The sequence below is a fragment of the Taudactylus pleione genome, unplaced genomic scaffold, assembly GCF_031769625.1.
Source record: "Taudactylus pleione unplaced genomic scaffold, aTauple2 ptg000138l, whole genome shotgun sequence".
NCBI classification, from domain to species: domain Eukaryota; kingdom Metazoa; phylum Chordata; class Amphibia; order Anura; family Myobatrachidae; genus Taudactylus; species Taudactylus pleione.
This window is the reverse complement of record NW_028284540.1, coordinates 5252029-5272457: the sequence shown is the minus strand read 5'-3', so window position 1 is coordinate 5272457 and position 20429 is coordinate 5252029. Positions and strand designations below refer to the sequence as shown.

At 41.7% G+C, this 20429-nt stretch overlaps 1 protein-coding gene across 1 annotated transcript in view; it reads left to right on the top strand.

Moving 5' to 3' along the window:
- The window catches only part of CNTNAP5 (contactin associated protein family member 5), a 621635-nt gene that overhangs the window by 81600 nt on the left and 519606 nt on the right, over positions 1 to 20429 (top strand). The window contains exon 2 of the mRNA XM_088473678.1: positions 12451 to 12561. Coding sequence (XP_088329804.1) covers positions 12451 to 12561 — 111 coding nt within the window. The remainder of the gene's footprint in view (positions 1 to 12450; positions 12562 to 20429) is intronic.

Sequence of the window (20429 nt, the reverse complement as noted above, 5' to 3'; positions counted from 1 at the left end):
GGGGAGCCAGATACCCCACCACCAGCCCCGTTTAGGCCTCATTACCAGTGGAGTTATTATTCAGAGAACAATGCATGTAAACCTCCATTCACTTCCCACACACAAATAAAACCTCAGTGAACACCCACGTGGCAATGGTCTTTGTGTTTGACACACTGTTTCTCTGACATTTGATCTTGCATCTTGTGGGTATTCAGCCAGTTCTGCAGAGAAGCTGATTAGAGCAAATTGTATCATTCAGTTATGTAGCAGCAGAAAAAGAGAAACAATGTTTCAGATCAACTTATCAGTTTGCAGATATGAACTGAAATGAATGAATGGATATGTCGTTACATTTATTTTACTGGTATAAAAACCTCTTCGAATAACCTCGCTCCTTTAAGTTCTCAGTGCTGTGTCCAAGTATAATCCGCTCTACCCTGAAGCTATCTGACATGTTTTCCTCAAATAGACACTAATAAGATGTGGTCTTCCTGTCACCTCCCAAATGTCTTTCATTTCTAAAAATATATTCACATTAGGACTCACTTAAGAGAGAAATAAGATAAAATAGCTCAACCCAAGAGAACTGACAGAAAACTTGTCACAATTGTTGCGGATAATGATCAGCAAATTGTCATATTCATGAAGTCTAACTGGAAAAAAAAAAAAAGCAATTCCCCATGATCTCACTGCTAACTAGTACAACTAACACAACAGCCTAAATAGTGGGGCATTGTTAATATAATGGTCTCTTCTGTTTTTATTATTAACCTTTCTAAAAGAAATTGTTTCTTGTCTGCAAAGGTTTTATGTCATACAGCTAGTAATAGTACAAGGAAGGGGTCCACAATATACAGACTGTTAATGGGTTCTACGGCCCAGTAAACTGCTGCTCCCGGGCCTGCCCTTGATCACCAGGCCAAGATGTAGCCAGAGTCTTTCCAAATGGGCAAATCTCTAAGACTTGCTAAATTGCATTCCAATAAGTTGGCTCAAAATAATATGAATTATTTGTTGGATTTGTGGACGCCTTCTGGGTGCAGCTCCAGAGAGACAGGGGATAGGCAGTGCCAAGCCAAGAGGGGAGGGACACTGTCTCAGGAACATGATCTATAGCATACAGTAGTGCATAAGTGTAGATTGTTTATTGTAATTATAAATAAATAAGTGAGCTAGTGATGAGTGCAGAAAGCAGTTGTGGTTTGTGATAATGAATGGGTCATAATGAGGGAGTGAATTCTGTAAAAACAAGTGAATGTAGTGTGCACACATATATTTCACAGAGCCTACTCAAATAAGTACCAGAAATAATGAGTGTCAGTACCTTTTATAAGGCTGTAGACATGTGACATTTTTTTAATGTTTGCTGATTGGCTCATCTGCATTCCCCTTACGGTGTTTGTCCTGATTTGCCAGTAGGAGAAATTTATTTGTATAATTTCCAGGAAATCAGGTACAATCGATTCATTTATCTCCACTTGTCTCTACACCTGATGTAGACCATAAATAAGTAAATGGCAATTTTAGACATTTATTTAAAGCAGAGAGTCCTAGAAAACCAGCTCTGATGGACAGAGCTGGCCTTAGCCCATTTGGTGCCCTAGGCAAAATTTTGACAGGTGCCTCCTAACAACTTCCCATGCCGAGCTGAACAGCCCCTCAGGAAAAAAACAGATGACCCTTCTCAGTAGGTGCTGTCGACATTTTAAGACCCATCTGTCTTTTCATCAGGACATGTCATGATGAAAAAACCAATGGGTCTTGAAACATCAACATAGCCTATGTGATTTGTGACAATATATCACTTTGTTACAACTACTGGGGAGTGCTGCCAGTTTTTTTCCTGAGGGGCTGTTCAGCTTGGTATAGGAATTTGTTTACTATCCTAGGAGGGCACCCTCGAGTGTACCAGTAAATTTAACCAGAGTGCCGGGCTGAATGTATATATGTATATATATATATATATATATATATATATATAATGTATGTGTGTGTATGTATTATATGTACTGTATATATATTATATACACACACATATATCTGTTTATACATACACATATATATCTATATACACATATATATGTACATACATACAGTATATACACACACATATATACACACACACACAATGGCTGGGCCTTGAGATGGAGGCGGAGGCAGAGCCGTGAATTTTTACTCACAGCTCTGCTCCGCAAAGGTCCATGGGAGGTGTGGCAGTGGCAGGGAATGCGCAGCATGCCCTCCCGTGGCCATCTTGGCTCCTCCTGTAGACTGTCAGAATGAGCTTCTATGCAGAAGCTCATTTTGACTAAGGGCCAGGCGGATGCGGATACTGGTCACATGACCGGGCTGGCCATCCACTGCGCTGCCCGATTGGAGAGCTCCGATCATGGCAGCGCGCTGGGGGAGAGATGGGTAGCTGCGCCGCTCCGGGGTAGGTGGGACCATGGGAGCAGCGGCTAGCAGCAGGGGGTGTACAGACAGGCAGAGCTCAGCCCTGGGATGCCCCTAGCATTCTGAGTCACCCCTAGGCATTTGCTTATAATGCCTATGCCTAGGGCTGGCTCTGCTGATGGACAACAACAAACAAGAAAACATATACATGTTTTAGGTGTAGACATACTGTAAGTCTCCATTAGGAGCCAAAGTAAAGAGAAAAGGAAGATACACCTTTTTGGATTGTGCCTTGGATGACCCCTTCAGCCTCTCAGTTTCTTCCTGTATATAAGATAAAAAGAATGAGCTCTTGGGGATCTTACAAATTATTCCATGGTCTTATGTACTCTAAATAGACCAAGTGCTGTTGGGATTGGGGCATCTCCTATCAGTTTATGCAGAGTGGTTTCCTGTTATTATTTGGGGAGAGTTGTACAGAGGACATTTTACTCTCTGGACATGAAGTTTTGTACTTTTACCCACTCTTTAAAATTTTTAGACCACCCACTTTCTAACCATGGTCTGTCACCCAAGACTGCGACAGTGATGGCACAGTATAACATTTGGTGCAGTCCTATATCAGCAGCACTATGCAGTTGTTCAAATAAAAAAATACTCAGAATGACATCTTCATTGTACATCACCAATGATTGCACCCTCTCTCAATTGTTGCCTTGTCTGTGCATTGGGTACTACTGAAACTACTTAGACTCTGTAATTACACCACTATATTTCATTAAAGGACTGTCCAGATTAACTTTCTTGCTGTAAGTTACTATTTATCCCTGACTATATTATGAAGAGATCAGGCCTCCCTGCATTCCTTCTGTAGAATTAGAAGAGCATGTCAGCATCCTGCCTCTTACCTTTCTGAGCAGTAAAATGATGAAACAGCCTAAAGTCAATCACTAATGAAGACTGTGGGTATTCTGCCAAACCTGGCTGTTTGTTTCAGAGAATCTAAATGACCGTAGAGCTTAATTTCTTCCTGACTCTGGACACCTTTGAGGGCCTCAAAACTCCTCCACTGCGCTTAGACAGGATGCTATAGCAGAGATAATGCCTCTGCAAATAATGCATTATGAGTGTTGTGGTCTGAAGTCACCCATCTTGGCTTACCATGTGATAATCAGGCTGGATTGTAATGGAAAATGTTACCTGTTGTTAAACATAATGATATATTAAAAGGATGCTGTGAGCAAGCTGCATTGGGCATCACAGTCATTATAGCCTGTTGTTCCGAGAATTAATTAACATTGAAAGACAAAATACTCTGGCTGATCACTGATTGGAAATGATGCTGAGAATCTGTTTGTTGTCTTTGGTTAGTTTATGTGTTGGTAAAGTTCCATTTGACCTTTGATACAATAATAGATGGAATTACCACCAAAAGGACAACTGTCTGGAATATACCAAGTAGTGCTATTCACTAAATCAATTACTTTGTCAATTAAACAGAGCCGTAGATATACAGTAGAAGAATAGAGGCATCATGTAAATGTTATGAATATTTGAGTTAAGATCAGTGCACCTACTGTCAGGGCCGGTGCATTGTGTAACAGCGCCCTATGCGAAATTTTAGCATACTACCCCTTGGAGCCAGCTGGGCTGGAATCAGATTATAGGAACAGGAGCAGGAATGGGCGGGGCTTCAAGAGGGTTGGGAGAAGGGACAGATAGCAGAATATTGGTGGCTGGTCTCAGGTGAGGGAGCATCCACCATGCAGAGAGGCAAGGATGGGCGTCGGGCACTGCTGCTGCTAGCTGTGCTGCATAAGACTGTGACATGTCTGCAATCTCAACCAGACAGCAGCTAATAGGTGTGGGGGCGTTCTGTAGGATCCACCACCAGCGTTAAGTAAAATAAGGATGTTTGAGAGACATCCTTATTATTAAGCCAGCAGCCACAGTGCTTCCCCATCAGGTGCTGGCGCCCTTAGGCAGCTGCCTAAAGCTGCCTAATGGTAGCACCAGCCCTGTCTACTGTATTCTTTCATAATCTTCTCTTTGTGTAACATGCTAAGTGAGCAAGACTAAAATAAAGCTCACAGCAGCACAGATTATTTAGGAAGCAATCTGCACTGACTTTTCTCAGTGCACTTGATGCCAGGAACTGCTGATTTGCTCTGATTCAAAAATTTTACATTGTAGTGCTTTTTACACTTTTAAAATCGCATCTATTAACCTTGGGGGACACAAAATATTTGGCACAATAAATTTGTAGGTGTTCTCTACTGCAACAACTCTGGTCTTGGCTATTAAAAGTAGAATACTAATTCAACAAACCTCATTTCCATTCATATTGAAAATCTATTAACGCCAATACTGAAAGAGAAAAAAAAATAATGTATTTTGATGGGAGCGATGCAGGAATTTTGCCTTAATAGGATAACGATTAACTAAACTCTACAACTTACAGAAAGAAAAATGGAAACCTCCTTGAAATACCCTAGAGTACATCTCCCTGATTTATGATCTGCTGGGATATTGGCAGAACAAGCTCAGTCGCCAGAAGTATCTAAATATACCACTAAAACAGATTTTTGCCTGTGTCCTAGTATACTGTCTGTCTATGTGATCAGTGCTGCCCGCGGGATTGAAGTCAGTTCAGCTGATATTTATAACAATGTATCAACAATAAATAACCCAAAAACTCATCTTAACCTTAACCCCCAAGATAAGAAAAATAAGTGATATCATGATAGATGTAATATTATATTAATTTTAAATGTAGATAAAAACTTTTGGATTACATATTTAGGACAACCCTGAACAAGTTACACTTGTCTTTTATATTGGGTACAGCTTGCAGAGTGTAATTAGATAAAACAAGAATGGCTGTCATCAAACATGTTAGAAATTCAACCCAATATGAGAATCAGAACTGGTTACCAGTGAATCGGAGATAAGTTTTTTTACATTGGGCTTAGGCCTTAGAAATACATTTCTCTGTAGATATGGAACTAGAAAAGTTCTGTGACCTACTACAGGGTATAGAGATAGGGCCCAATATTCTGCAGCTGCAAACCTGCAATCCCTTTGCCAGGGGCTGGGGGTGTCACCAGAAGATTTTTGCACTTTGATCCAACAGTTTTGTATGTTGCAAATGACCCCTTGTGGATTTAAAAAAACTGAATCTTTTGATATTATAAGTCTACTGTGACACTTGCATTATAAAGGCTGGAAATAAAATAAAAGATTTTTGTAACAGCAAAGTTATATTTCTCTATATGTCAGGCTTTCTCCAGCTAAAATGCTGGAGAAAAGCCTATTTTAAATTTAATAGTAGACCCCCTAAGACTCTGCTGCCAATACAAGTATGACACAAAATAAAAATTGATTTGATAAATAATTCACATAAAAAAATAAGACTTGAAAAATTAGAAAAATAAGACTGTCCTTCTGTGGGTGCTCTGTGTGACTATGGGGCAATGCATGACGCTGCTGCTAAAATACAGAATAAACTGTTTATATCCACTTCACTAAATGTATTAAAACTCAGATTGTGAATAAATTAGACATTTTCCAGTGGTACATTCAACCTGTATTAGTACTGCAACCATAGCCAGCTATGGTGGCGAATCGTTATCGGCACTTAGAGCCGTATTCAATTTGAGCCGAGCCGCATTAAGTTAACGCGGGCCGGACTTAACGCCTACTTCACCTGTTTTGTAGGCGTTAAAGTATTGCGCGCATGCACGCTTTACCCCGTATTCAATTTCAAAGTACACATAAACGACACCCGGCGATACTGTAACAAGCGGAAAGTACTGTCATTTTTGGGGAAATCAGCCTGTCACCCCCCAAATGATGCTCTGACATGGGGGTTCACTATGGTACCCCCCGATTTGGCTTGCTGAAGATATTTGGTGTTTTTAAATGGGCTCAATAGCTGCTAAATAGCGTTTTTCTATACCTGATGCAGAATAGTATTTAGGAGTATTATTTCCAGAAAATAACTTATCCCAGCAAATTTGGGGTACTTGAAAATGGGGGTCAGCATATTTAAAGTTGAAAAAGTGAAGTTGAAAAAATCATAAAAAATCCTCCTGCCGCAAACACCTGCAATAAAAAAACCACCTGGGGCATACTTGGGGACGCCCCCAGAGTCAAGTTCGCTAGTTTTTAACTTTGTACCCCAACATTATTTTTTTTCGCCCCCTTTTTCAAAGTCAATTTTTGGGGTGTCCTTAAGTTTTTTAAAAAAATGTTTTGACACAGATTACCTTTGGGGGACTGTCTGAAGGCTGCACAGGGGTTCCCAAAACGTTGCACCCCAAAACCCCAATTCTGCACTTTTTTCCGCCTGCCATTCATAGGCAGTACTTTACCGCCTATTACATTGCATTGATTTTCCACCTAGGCGAGAAGTCTTTCAAATTGAATACGGGGTAAAACCAAAACAGGCGATAATGACGTCATCGGCAGTAACTTAACGCAGATCAGGACTTAACGGTTCAAACTGAATACGGGCCTTAATGTACTAAGCGGAAAAAAGCTGAGCATTTCAATGTTTGTCCACTAACACATAGCGCCACCTCAGGATTATGCTAAGGTTTCTTACTAGTCCCGCCACCACCAGAAGGAATTTGTATAGAAGTAATCAGATTCTGATCTTTGAATCAGATTTCATGGTTTTGTAAGATATCAGGAGTTATCCCATATAGCATCAGCACTAGGCTGACGACTAAATAATTCCAACGCTATGGGGTATATTTACTAAAGTGGGGGGGTTTAGAAGTAGAGTTGTTGCCCATAGCAACCAATCATATTGTAGTTATTATCTTCTAGAAGGTGCTAGATAAATGTTAAGTAGAATCTGATTGGTTGCTATGGGCAATAACTCCACTTGCAAAAACTCGCACTTTAGTAAACATACCCCTATGATTCAGTAATGCTCACAACTGTGTCACCATGTAAAGTAAAATTGAATACAGAAATTTACATTTCACATTTATATTTTAAAGTAATTTAGTAGCAAACTGAATTAAATATAATTAAAGTTTGCATTTTAGTTAATCTGAAAACGAAAGAGCTGAAAGCCCTGTAATATCAGCCTGAATAAAGAGAAAAAAGACCCCCCTTCAATTAACGATATACTGTATAAGAATATAGCATTTACATTTAATAATCTAAGCTACTGTACTAAATATGATTCCTTTTACATTTATACTTCATACTAGATATATTGTATGTTGAGGACAGTGCTCATTAAAAAGCAGAGTATGATTTATTAACATTATGATTATCTTGCAAATGACAGGGTATTTGGCTGTGCTAGAGTTAGTTAAGTGATTAGCTGCTAATATTATAAAGCCGTTTCAGGAGAGTCTGGGCTATAATCAGAGCCTGGGGCTCATTTACATGACATATAGGGAACTGTTGCCCCCTACAGGTGATGTTTCCAAGTTTCCAAGTCACGTTTAGAAGCCAAATTGGCTGTTATAGATTGACTGTCTGTACCGGATGTGCAACGTGTGCAGTTAGGTGCAGATCAGTTTCCTCACTGTGTCCACTGAATGCTAATCAAGTTCTTGTTGAATCTATATCTTAATAATGAAAGTGCTTCCTGCTACTATCTCTTGTCTAAAACCATTTTATGAATTTGTAGCTGTTAAGAGGCAACACTCAAGTACTGTCTAGTGCAACCTTAATTGTCAAGTGAATAATTTATACCTGTAAGATGAATATGTATGCATTATATACACTGCTCCAGTACTATTTATTTTACATTAGTGATTTTTCCATAGCTATGGAAACTACACCTACTCCATTATAAATAGGATTTTCAGATTTTTTCCCCTTCCCATTCAATGCATAGACCACAAAGAGTCTGACCTCACACTTCTGCTACAGGGGAACTTATATGACCGCTTTCTTACACTTTACACAAAGCTACAAAATTTGTTTTACTGTATTTTAATAAATAAAACTTTCTAAAGTACAGTACTAATTCAGTCACCCAAAATATAAACTACTCAGGCGGTTGGGAGCTTTATATCAGCACAGATTGTCAGGACAAAGTACTAAGCTGCGTGAGTCCCAGGCATAGATAACTAAGGGACATAGGGCCTGATTCAGAGCTGGACACTCTGACAGAGCGCTCGCTCTGAATCAGGGCCGTCCTTCTTGTTTTTCAGAGCGGCCTCCTGGCCGCTCGCATAGCTGTGGGTAACCACCCACAGCTATAGCGAGCGGCCAGGAAGATGGTCGTGATGGTCAAGACCATCATGACCATCGGGCTTGCGACAAGACCCTTGTGGTAGGGTCTCGTTGCCGCAAGCCCTAGAGTGCTTTCGGCTCTACCAGAGGCGAAAGCACTCCCACTGACATCACTTGGCCTACCAGAGGCGAAAGCACTCCCACTGACATCACTTGGCCTCCATCTGGCCAGCCATGCCCCTGTTCCATCCACCAAAGGGGGCATGCCGTCACTCAACATCGACAGCATGCCCCCTTTGGTACGAGAGCTGGAGCAACGGCTTGCCCGCCGCTATCCAGGTCTCGCGCATGCGCACTGGGCCAACATCGACCCACTTGCGAGCGCTCATGAGTGGGTCTGAATCAGGCCCATAGTTTGCATCTAATAAATGAAATTGATGAGAAAAAATGTATCTTAAATTTGCACAGAGGTTTTCAGGGCCATTAATTACATCACTAACTACACCACTGCATTTCCCATAAATCTTCTCACCTGAAGCAACTTCTCGGGGTCATCCTTTAATGTCCACCATGGTCTATTTTTATTCCACAATTGGTGATACAGTAGCTATAAGCGTACCATCTAATGCTGTTCATTACTGATTCCAGAGCAATAGCTTTGGCTTCCAATGAAAAGTCACAACAAACACAGGGCCTGATTCAGAGCCGCTCTTAAGCGGCTGCTCGCTCGTTCCGAGCGATGTTTGCACATCTGCGCATGCAGTCATTGCAGTCGGAAATCGTGTGCTCGCAAAACAGCGAAGGCCTGCTAATTTGAGTGACAGAATGAGGCGTTTGTGGGTGGTAACAGGGGAAGGTGCTTGAAAACGGGGAGTGGAGATCTGATCGCAGGCGTGCCAAATGGTCAAAACGGGCGTTTAATGGGTGTGCATAATTAACAAAGCAGCGTCATTGACCACGTCACTTGGTTGTCTTTTAGCCTGAACTGCTCGCAGTGATTGCGGGAAGTAAAACCTACCACAAGCACTGCGAGCAGTTCAGACGCCTTTCGATGTACTCGATTAATCTAATAAATAGCGGAGATGACGTATGATCCGAACGGCCAGGGGGTGTCTTTACAAAATAGCGAGCGCATGTTTCCTTCGCGTCAACAGACCTCAATGAACGAGCGCTCAATTTAAATAGCCGGCCCCTTTTTCTGAACAACCGTTCGCAAATAGTGTCCGGCTCTGAATCAGGCCCACAGTTCCATTTGCAATATATACCAGTTATTTTCAGCACTGCACTGTAGTATTTACTCAGTCTCTAAGTCCTGTTTAACTCAGCTCAATATTCACACAAAATTGCTGCGGATCTTCACACTGACAAACTCAGTCACTGTTTCTCTAGTAGCTCAAACAAGAAGTATATCACACTGTTTACTCCCACTCACTTTTTTGCATAAGTCAGTATTACACAGTACTTGAAATATTTCAGATCTCAGTATCTCTACACTATTCTCAGTATCTGTTGATAATTTTCAGTATCTCTCTCAAACTCTCACAGTAGTTCTGAAGCAGTTCTTAGTAACTCTCAAACAGTTCTCAATAGCTCCTAACCAATTATCGGTAGCGATGTAGCTCAGTAGTGCATACTTGCCTACTCTCCTGAAACTGCCAGGAGGCTCCCGAATTTCAGGTGCTGTCTGGCTGCCTGGAAGAGCATTCAAGTTTCCCAGTCCGGCATTGCATCTGACCAGCACCACCTATTTCCTGAGTAAAGTGGGCAGACCAGGCAGTCTATAATGCAATTCGCACTGAATCACATCGTAGCCACACCCCCACTTTACAACACCGGTAATCTGAGCACTGTATAGTAGGGGGCGGAGGTAGGATGTCGCAATCATGCCCCTTGCACTGCCCACCTTTAATAAATAAAACTTTTTAAAGTACAGTATTAAGGCAAGCTCAGGGAAGACAGAACCTCCTGTGGAGCAGAAGGGCTCCCTTCTGCCACGCCCTCCACTGTACCGACCCGGCTGCCCCTCCTACATCAGAAAGTATGTAGTAGGGACTTCTCCCTTTTACAGTTCTATTACTCACAGCCTCAACGGATCTGAACTGTGGCTACCAATGCTGACACACTGTCTACTGCTCTCAGTCTCAGCTAGTGATTCTGCAGCAGTAACTCAGTGCACCATCAGTAGGTACTCAGTGGCTTATTTCACCTCACCACTTCAGAAATAATACTCTGCCCAGTTTTTTGGCCCTCAACAGACCAGCAGCACTACACCAGCTCTGTACTCTGCTCCTCTGTGTCTCCCAATCTCAACTGCGCATGTGCAACTACAAATACTTTTCTCTTACTGACTTATCTTGTTTCTGGCTCATAATGGCAGCAATCTCCTATATTGCAACATCCATTGGTTCCTGTCAGAGCCAAGGGTATCACACATTCTCAAAGCATCTATTGATAATGCGTTACTTATTGTTGTGAAAATTTTAATTATTACAAAAAGGTGAATTGTTTGAGTGAATTCATACAAATTTCCTTAAATCAACTTACAAAAGAAGCAAATTCCAGCAGAATTAAATAACTGATGTCAGCAGAGTTTCTAGCATCAATCATTTAATGTGTCCAAGGTTAATTTGATTTGAATATTAGAGGGATCTTGGGAGCACAATTGAGTAATATTGGATGCGATGGTACATTTAATGTATTTACCATTTTGGATATAGTGCATCCATTAAAGTGGCTCTGTCTCCAACTATACTATACTACTCTCATGCAGCGGGGACAACATGTGTGGTACGAATTTAGGAGCCTGCTTTGTGGTCACAGAGCTCACTCACCATAGCTCACTAAATATATGAATATCACACTTTTTTGCACTGGAGACAACTGGAAACAAGGGACATTTTAAGACATGATCTGTTTTGTGAGATTAGAGATACCAAATCTACAATAAATGCTACTTAATCTGTTTCTGACATTAGTGTAATTGTGTAATTATTCTGATTGTGTTTGAAAGTTTATTTACTCTATATACTGAAAATTCACATATCACTCTCCATGTCTTTGTCAACTGTTTTCCTCAAAATTCGGAAAGTTAGGGAGAGTCTTAAACTATCTCCCTTTCTAGAGAGATGACTTTTAGGAAATAAAAAGGATGCATTGATTTTTACAGTGAGGCTGTCACTTGAGTGTTTTGTGGGGTGATCAGAAATTTCCCATCCGTATGGGGCTCCCTCATAGCAGTGTCATGCTCTAAGTGGGTTAAGTATTCACATAACGGATTGTAATGCAAATAGTATTTCCCGGAAGTAAATTATGAGAAAAAGGATTTCAGTATCTATATTACACTCCTGTTAAGGGCTCCTATCCACTGATGTTTACCAAATTTGCTTCCGTGTGTTATACTTGTTCCAGTTTTCACATCTAAAAGGAGATTCAATTCTGTACTATGTGCCATTGGACATCAACACAATGTCCGGCTGCACACATTATCATCTATTACAGTACACAATCGGGTGAGGAAAAATTAGAGAAGATATTAGTCTGTAGGAGGCTTCATTCCACTGTGTCTTGGTGACCATTGCATTGAACTGAATTCCCCTCTAAATGCATTGTTTAAGCTTAAAATGACCTCTGCATCTCTAATAAGAATAAAAGCAAAGCCAGTGGGTAGGAGGTTTTTGACAGATTATTTGAAAAGAAATAAGGAGCTACAGTATAGTGTTGGATAATCATTCAGATGTGAAACATAGTGAAGTAAAACAATGTAATGTATTTGTATGAACAAAACAACGTTAAAAGCATATTTGTAATATAATGTTCCTATTGTCTGATGTTACTTTGTGACAATCTGTCTCTCCTGTCAATCTGCTACAGATAATTGCGACGATCCGCTGGTACCCATACTCCCAGTGTCGGCATTTGACAGCTCCTCAGAACTTTACACAGGTTCCAGCCACAGCAATGCAAAGCTTAACAGTCAACACGGTAAGAAACCTGTCTGAGGTGTCTCTCTCCATTCTAGTGAGTGGTGGTTTGATGAATAACTCATCAGCCAATAATTGTCTAATCATAACTAAATCTTATGGAACATTTGTACAAGCATACATCATTTGTCTTTAACATTCATAGAGGAAGATAAACAGTTTGTAAAAATTATTTTTATATTGCTTCCAAAGAGCAAAACTAAACATTTGATAATGACAAAATGAATCTGTAAAGAAAAAGTATGATTATATACCTGTAGTCAATTTGTCTTCCAGTGCAAATTAAGCTGAGTCTAAAGTGTATTATTAAGTTGGGCAAGGGGGTAAATGCAGTAATAGGCAACCTACAGTAATAAACTCGAAGTGCAGCAATCTACATTTAAAAAAAGTCACCTATCAGTAAAAATATAAGTCATTTTAAATAAGTGTTACAAAAATGTTGACATTAAAGCAGAAAACAGCTGGGAGCCGCAGGTGAGGATTTGGAGGGCTTCCTGTTATATCATTGCTGTATACAGACCTTTACCTTTTTTTTTTACTCCACCTAATTACTCTTTCCTACGTTATTGTCCAATAAATTTGTTATCTATTGTGACAGAAACACTGAGGAAGTTGTCAAGGAGAGATATAGCTAATTAGCAACCCTGATTGCCAGACCACCAGTGAGAGACTTATAAAACATAAGTCAGTTTCGCTAGTCTGTCTGTCACTGCCTGAGGGGAAAGTTGAGGCCTGCAGAGAGAGAGAGAGAGACCATTTCTTGTGATTGTAAGTGGTTTACTAAAATTGCTGTTTTGTTGTAAGTTGGACACTAGGATGAAAATGTATTAAAGCTTAAAGAAATATAAAGTGGAGAGGGGTAACGTAACAACCAATCAACTTCTAATACATCTTTCTCCTTTGATAAAACTACCCCTAGGTATTTCCACATGGAGAGAAGGAACTTTATGTTAGTTAGTTAGTTAGTTAGTTAGTTAGTTAGTTAGTTAGTTAGTTAGTTAGTTAGTTAGCTTTATACTGCTGCATAAAACTAGCTGCAGTTACTAGTGGTAATGTACTGGACTGGTGTGCTATTGATTGGTTGCTGCATGAGAAGTGCTGCTGTTTACTCCAAAACATCATGCATACATACATACATATATATATATATATATATATATATATATATATACACACGTAGAACACACACAGACACTAAAATCAGTCCCAGTTACCATTATTCAAATGGTACAATGTTATACAGATATGTAGTATTGATTAACTGAATTCCCAAGCAAATGGATCCTATAAGAATTACATAGAACAAACTTATTAAATGAAGTTTAATATGAGAAAAATATTTGATACCTTTAAAAAGAGCATTCATTGAGACTGTATAAAAATGAATACAAATATTTTAATAGTAAAATGTACAATTATAAATACAATCCCAAAAACACAATATGATCAGATCCACCTGAGAAAATGAAGCTATATACCTGATATTGTATATATTTCATATACAGCATTCCAGGTTAGGATAACAATTCTAAATATTCCAGATGTACTAAGCAGATCTACTCAATATTGGCTATCTTTCAAATGAAAGAGATTGTCACAAATTCACGCGTGGATAGTGGATGCTGGCCCATACTTCAGGATTGACTGAGGCCCAGTACAGAGGTGCAGAGTTTAACATGCAATGTCTTAGGCAAATAGTACTGTTTGCAGGGAGTCCAGGAATATGGAACATTCCTCCAATTTTAGATTGCCTCCAAAATAAATAAAGACGTCTATACATTTCTCATGCCAATTAACCCCTATCAGTCTTCCAAATGGGCCCTTGTCTTGTAGTCACTGGTCGGTTTCTGTGTGCAGGGCCGGCAACAGAAATCTCGGGACCCGGTACACTGATGTCTCTGGGGGCCCCACCATCTCACCACCACCGCTGATCCTGCACATTCCTCCCCTGAATGTGTGATATGTGAAGCATGATATTGTTAACTCCCCCAGCCCCATTACCTTCCTCTGCCCCTTCATCTTCCTCCATCACCACCCCACATTACCTTCATCTGCCCCCAGCCAGTGTCACCTTCTGCCCCAGCCCCATCACCTTCCTCTTTCCCCAGCCCTTATCACATTCTTCTGTACCCAGCCCCTATCATCTTCTTGTGTCCCCAGCCCCCATCAGCTTCCTCTGTCCCAGCCCCCATCAGCTTCCTCTGCCCCAGCCCCCATCACCTTCCTCTGCCCCAACCCCCATCACCTTCCTCTGCCTCAGCCCCCATCAGCTTCCTCTGCCCCAGCCCCTATCAGCTTCCTCTGCCCCAGCCCCCATCACCTTCCTCTGCCCCAGCCCCCATCACCTTCCTCTGCCTCAGCCCCCATCAGCTTCCTCTGCCCCAGCCCCCATCACCTTCCTCGGCCTCAGCCCCACCAGATTCCTTTTCCCCAGCCCCCATCAGCTTCCTCTGCCTCAGCCCCATCAGCTTCCTCTGCCCCAACCCCCATCAGCTTCCTCTACCTCAGCCCCATCAGTTTCCTCTGCTCCAGCCCTCATCAGCTTCCTCTGCCTCAGCCCCCATCAGCTTCCTCTGCCCCAGCCCCAATTATCATCCTCTGACTAAGCCCCCAGCAGCTTCCTCTGCCCCAGCCCCCATCAGCTTCCTCTGCCTCAGCCCCCATCAGCTTCCTCTGCCCCAGCCCCTATCAGCTTCCTCCGTCCTCAGCACACAGCCCCTATTCCTCTATAATCACCTATCCCCAGTAGTACTAGCAACCATCCCCTCTACAGCGCAGCTTAAGAAGAGTATAAAATGTGCACCTTACCTGATGGGTAGTATCTAAATCCCCTTCACAGAGAGGACTCTGACGCCATCAGCTAGTATCCAGCATCATTCCCTACCATCCAAGTGGGCATAGAAAGGGAATATAACCATGTGGTGAGCGTAGCGAGCCACCGAGCCCGAAGCATGGTGAGCGCAGCGAGCCCGCGAGGGGACAACTTTCTTCTTTAAGTGGGGACAACTTACTTGTTTAGCTGGCCTTCATGGGCATGAACTCTACTTCTGCCCTCACTCACGTCACTTCCAGGTCCCTGGAAGTGACTTATAGATCAGGCCCGGGCCACAGCTGAGCCAACTGGAAGAGCCCAGTGCTGCCTGGGCCAGGCTACAAGGGAAACAGGGCTGAGGCTGTGCGGTGACTATGGGTCCTGGCAGCTGCGGCCCAGCAGGAACAAGGCGGCCTTGTGTTGTGCCTGTCCAGCCTTGTGTTGTAGAATTATCTGGAAATCCTAAATACCTCCTTCTCACTCACATTCTTGTGAGGATTATATACCAAAAACCTGGATCTCGTTATAAGCATTTATATATAAGTGGAAAAGAGCATAGTGCATCACTAAGTATCTACTGTATATATATTTTTTGTGCCCATGGTATAAAAACAGTGCATAAATATATATACTGTTACATACATATATAAAGAAAACAGTTTATCAGGATAATTGTTATAATGTGGCCAATTGCTCACTGCCTGCTGAGCACTGTCTTACCAATATACTGTACCACATGGCTGCCATCTACTGTGCATAGAAACATCAGGTGAATTCAGAATGCAGCCGCTGTCATGAGAAGAAAAGAAAACCATTCCTTCTAGTTTAGAGGACTTGCACTGTGAAATTGGTCAACAGTGAAATATAGAGATATTTACAGAGGCAAATCCTTAAACCTGGGGTTGTCCATGGTAAGTATTTGGCAGCTGTGACATGCAGTACATAAAAATCATGCTGAATATGGTGCTAGTTATTCACAGTATAATTTATATTCTTGCAGCTGCGTCTAGGCTGAGGCACTTCTTATTAGGATTACTAACAGACATTCCTGGCTGCCGTCAATCTGATGTTATTTCATTCAGGGACCTTATTGTTCATGATATTTCCCATTATATTATGTCAGATACATTGTAACCAGTCACAGTGTATAGTGTATTGTAGTACTCGAGCGTTAGATAATACTGTACTGGTAGAATAGCTTATCTGCAGCATGCATACATAACACTCCATTGTGATTCATTCCTATCACGTCTTTCAAGTCTGTTATTCAGGCTCTTCAGAAAAATGTATTACAGTGACCTAGACTGCAGTTATATTAACAACTGATTACTGTAACAACCCTCTGGGATTTGAAATCCAGAACCTCTTCTTACTCCCTCTTTTTAATAAGTAAACCTTCTGGTTTGTAGTCTCTGTTGTGTCACACTGCCCCTTAGATGGGTTCTAGAGCTCAAATAAACACATTTTAGATTACACACTTCTTATCTACATGGACATTTCCTCAAATAATTTAGATGAAACATTACTATTTGAAAGAACTCAAGCTAGGCTGTAGTTTTTAAATCCCACTGGGCAGCAATTTGCAGTATTTGGGCAGTCAGCCAGTCTCCCTAACAGTGGGCCTGATTCAGCAGCGTTTGTAGATGCAACTGCGTATGCAGATCGGCTGATTGTTCACTAGTGCACATGCATAAAGCCGAACTGCACATGCGCACAGAGGAAGACATCGCAGAGTGAGTGACAGTGAGCATTTGGGGGTGGTGATGGGGGAGTGGTCATAAAAACGCAGGTGTGTCTGTCCGTTTGAACACCGTTTCATGGGCATGAATAAATTAGCCACTGCGATTGCCAACATCCCTTGAGTCCTCATTCTGTGCAACAAGACTTGCAGTTTCTGCAGCTGGTCAGACCCGGTGTAAATTGTGCATGAGGAACCAATGTGCATCGACGATTTCAATGTATGTGCGACGTAGTGCGGATGTGAGAAAGCAGCAGTTCCCGTTTCTATGCCCGCTGCGATGTGGCAGGCATTAGCAAACATTTGTGTTCCGTAAAGGATTCACAGCTGCATATGCAATATCGATCCTTGCTGAATCAGGCCCAGTGTACCCAGAAGTCTGCTTAGTTAAGTCTTCAATACTGGATGTCCATTGTCGGCAGAAAATTTATAATCCCCTGTCACCATGGATCCAGCATTAGGCAGATTATTTTAGACATTGAGGTTGAAAAATTCCCAGGGGTTATATAATGTCCCAAAGCAACTATCGGTAACATTGATGTGCATTGTAACTGCTGGGTATGTTCCTAAAAATATAACCAGTATGAAAACATTGTGGCATTTTCCCTAGGTCAGTGCTATGCACAGCCTGCTAGAACTTTACTTTTTCAATAGTACTTCAATAGCAAGTCTGTTATCCTAACTGACTATCCAGTAGAGTTTCCATTGCTTATTTTCTCTCCTCTACAAATTCTTTATATCCTCTGAGAGCTCTGGTCAATTTGCTGAGGTAATGATAATCCTATAAAATATAATTTTTGATGGTGTAGTGCGCTACTGTACTGTGAGAGTGGGAGATAGATGTCTTCCACTTAGCTCTATCAGAGAACTGAAATACTACCAAACTGTTCCAGCACCTTGCACCTTTACCTGATTGCAGCCTGCACTTACTGGATGGTGAGGTGTATCAAACTCAACTCCACTCTATGTTAACCAGAGATTTCTTGGTGGCCCAATAGTCATAAGTATTTTTAAAAAATACTTTTTTTTTCCAGCTAATTTAAGACTGCCTTTACATCGGTTCACTTCCTTATGGCTGTCCCATTCACTGGTACGAGTCACCCTATTACATTTGCCGCACAGATCAGTGCTGTGCTAATTCCTCTTTCCCTCCTCCTCATTTCCCTCAACTTCCCACGTACTGCCTGCAACTACCATTGTGCTTTGTCAATGTAGTGGTAGGGACTTTCCCTCCAGAGTATCTGCTGTTAGCCATCTGGCTTGCCCCATCACATAGCAGGGAGGGAAAAGACCAGTGCAGAGGTTATCTTCAGCAACTTCTGATAATAGATTGCTGATGCTGTTGCAGCCCAGATATACATTACACCAGTGAGGACACATGCAGCAGGGAGTGGAATGGAGTTTTGCTTGATATTGCCCTTTGGAGGACACTGTCTGACCAGACTACTAACACTTACTTAGTATACATGTAAGAAAAATCTGTGCTATATAAATAATAATTACCTACAGTGGACAGGGGTTCTTTTTGCTGTGTGTGTGCAAATAGACCCACCAAGGAGCCCACTTTACCTTTAGGCACTTCACAGGTTGGTAACTCCCTTTACATAGAGACAAGTTCCCCTTCAAAACTTGGATGCGAAATGGACCCCAGTCTCCGATAACAAATACAGCCATGGCTGGAAAGTATAATTTTATTATTACAGGAACGGAGCATGGACATCCCCATGATTCAATACTTTTGGCAAAATAAGAGATTAGTTCAGGCAATACACGTTTATAATAAGTACAACAGTAGAATTTAACACAAATAAATCATCATTACTATAACACTAAATTACATGTACCACATTATATCTAACAGGTAATAACCAAATCATGAGCTATAGTCAGGAACTACCTTATTACATGTGCAAAGTAGCTGATTACTGTATTGTGGAGGGGCTGAAGGGCTAAGAGGGAGTTGCCATATTGTAGCCTGCCTCCTGTTGATATGACTCCACCTACAGGAAATTTGGCCACACCTTCCATATGACAGGGCCACTTTTATTTACCAATCTGCCCCTGCTGCCATCTCATACAGGTGTGTCCTTACACATCTTTGCTGCAGTCGCACTAAAAGCCCCTCTCGGCATGCCAGGTCCTGTGAGACTCTGCTAGTGCCAGGCGTCTTTTTTGCATCTTGTTCTTGCAAAAATGGGTCTAAGGGGCATATTCAATTAGCCGTGAAAAGTCCCGTACTTTTCGCATGCCGGACTTTTTGCCGACATCACTGGTTTTGCATGCAAAAAATCATGCGCATCCCCACTTATCCCCGTATTCAATTACAAAGGTCGTGAGAACGCGTCCCGGTGAAACTCAAACAGGCGAACAGTGCTGTCAGATTAGGAGAAAACAGCCTGACACCACACAAAAGACGCACTAACATTGGGGATCATGGTAGATGCCCCCGAATAGCCCTGTTGAAGCTATTTGGGATGCATTTAGAAGGTTTTTTTTGTGTAATAACTAGTCCCAACAAATTTGGAGTACATGAAAATGGGTGCAAGCATGGTTAAAAATTGCAAAAGTGAGGTCTTAAAAAGAGTAAAAAACGCACCTTCAGCAAGCACCTGCAATCAAAAAAACACTCTCAGAACCCCCCCCAAGTCTATTTCGCTAGTTTTTAGGTCTTTACCCCAACTTCCTACTTTTTCACCCCATTTTTCAAAGTAATTTTTTGGGGTGTTCTTTTAATTTGTTTAGGATTTTTTTGATGCAGTTTATCTTTTGGGACCTGTCCTAAGGGTGCAGGGTGGTTTCCCTACCTGTGCACCCCAAAACCACAATTCTGCATTTTTTTTCGACAGCCAGGGCCGGATTAAGGGGAGGGCGACAGGGGCGGTCGTCACGAGGCCCCCACACACAGAGGGGCCCCCACAACTAGAGTCTGCAGGGGGGGTTTGTGAGTACTTAGTCCAAATCCAAACGCCCCCCGGATCAATTCCCCCTTCGGTTGCCAAAATGGGGGCGGACCCACCACAAGCCTGCCCCCATATGACCGGCGAATTGCGGCATTACGGCACAAAGGGGCGTGGCCTAATGTACTGATTAGCAGCTTCATGGAATGTAAGTGTGTACAGTATATGTACTGTTTTATTATTTATATATGTGCATGTACTGTATATGTTAGTGTATGTATACTGTGTATGTGTGTGTATATGTGTATGTATGTGTTTCTGCTATTGTATATACAGTATGTGTTAGTGTGTATGTATCTGTTAATGTGTATATAGGTGCTAGTGGGTGTACTGTATATGTGTTAGTGTGTATACTGTATATG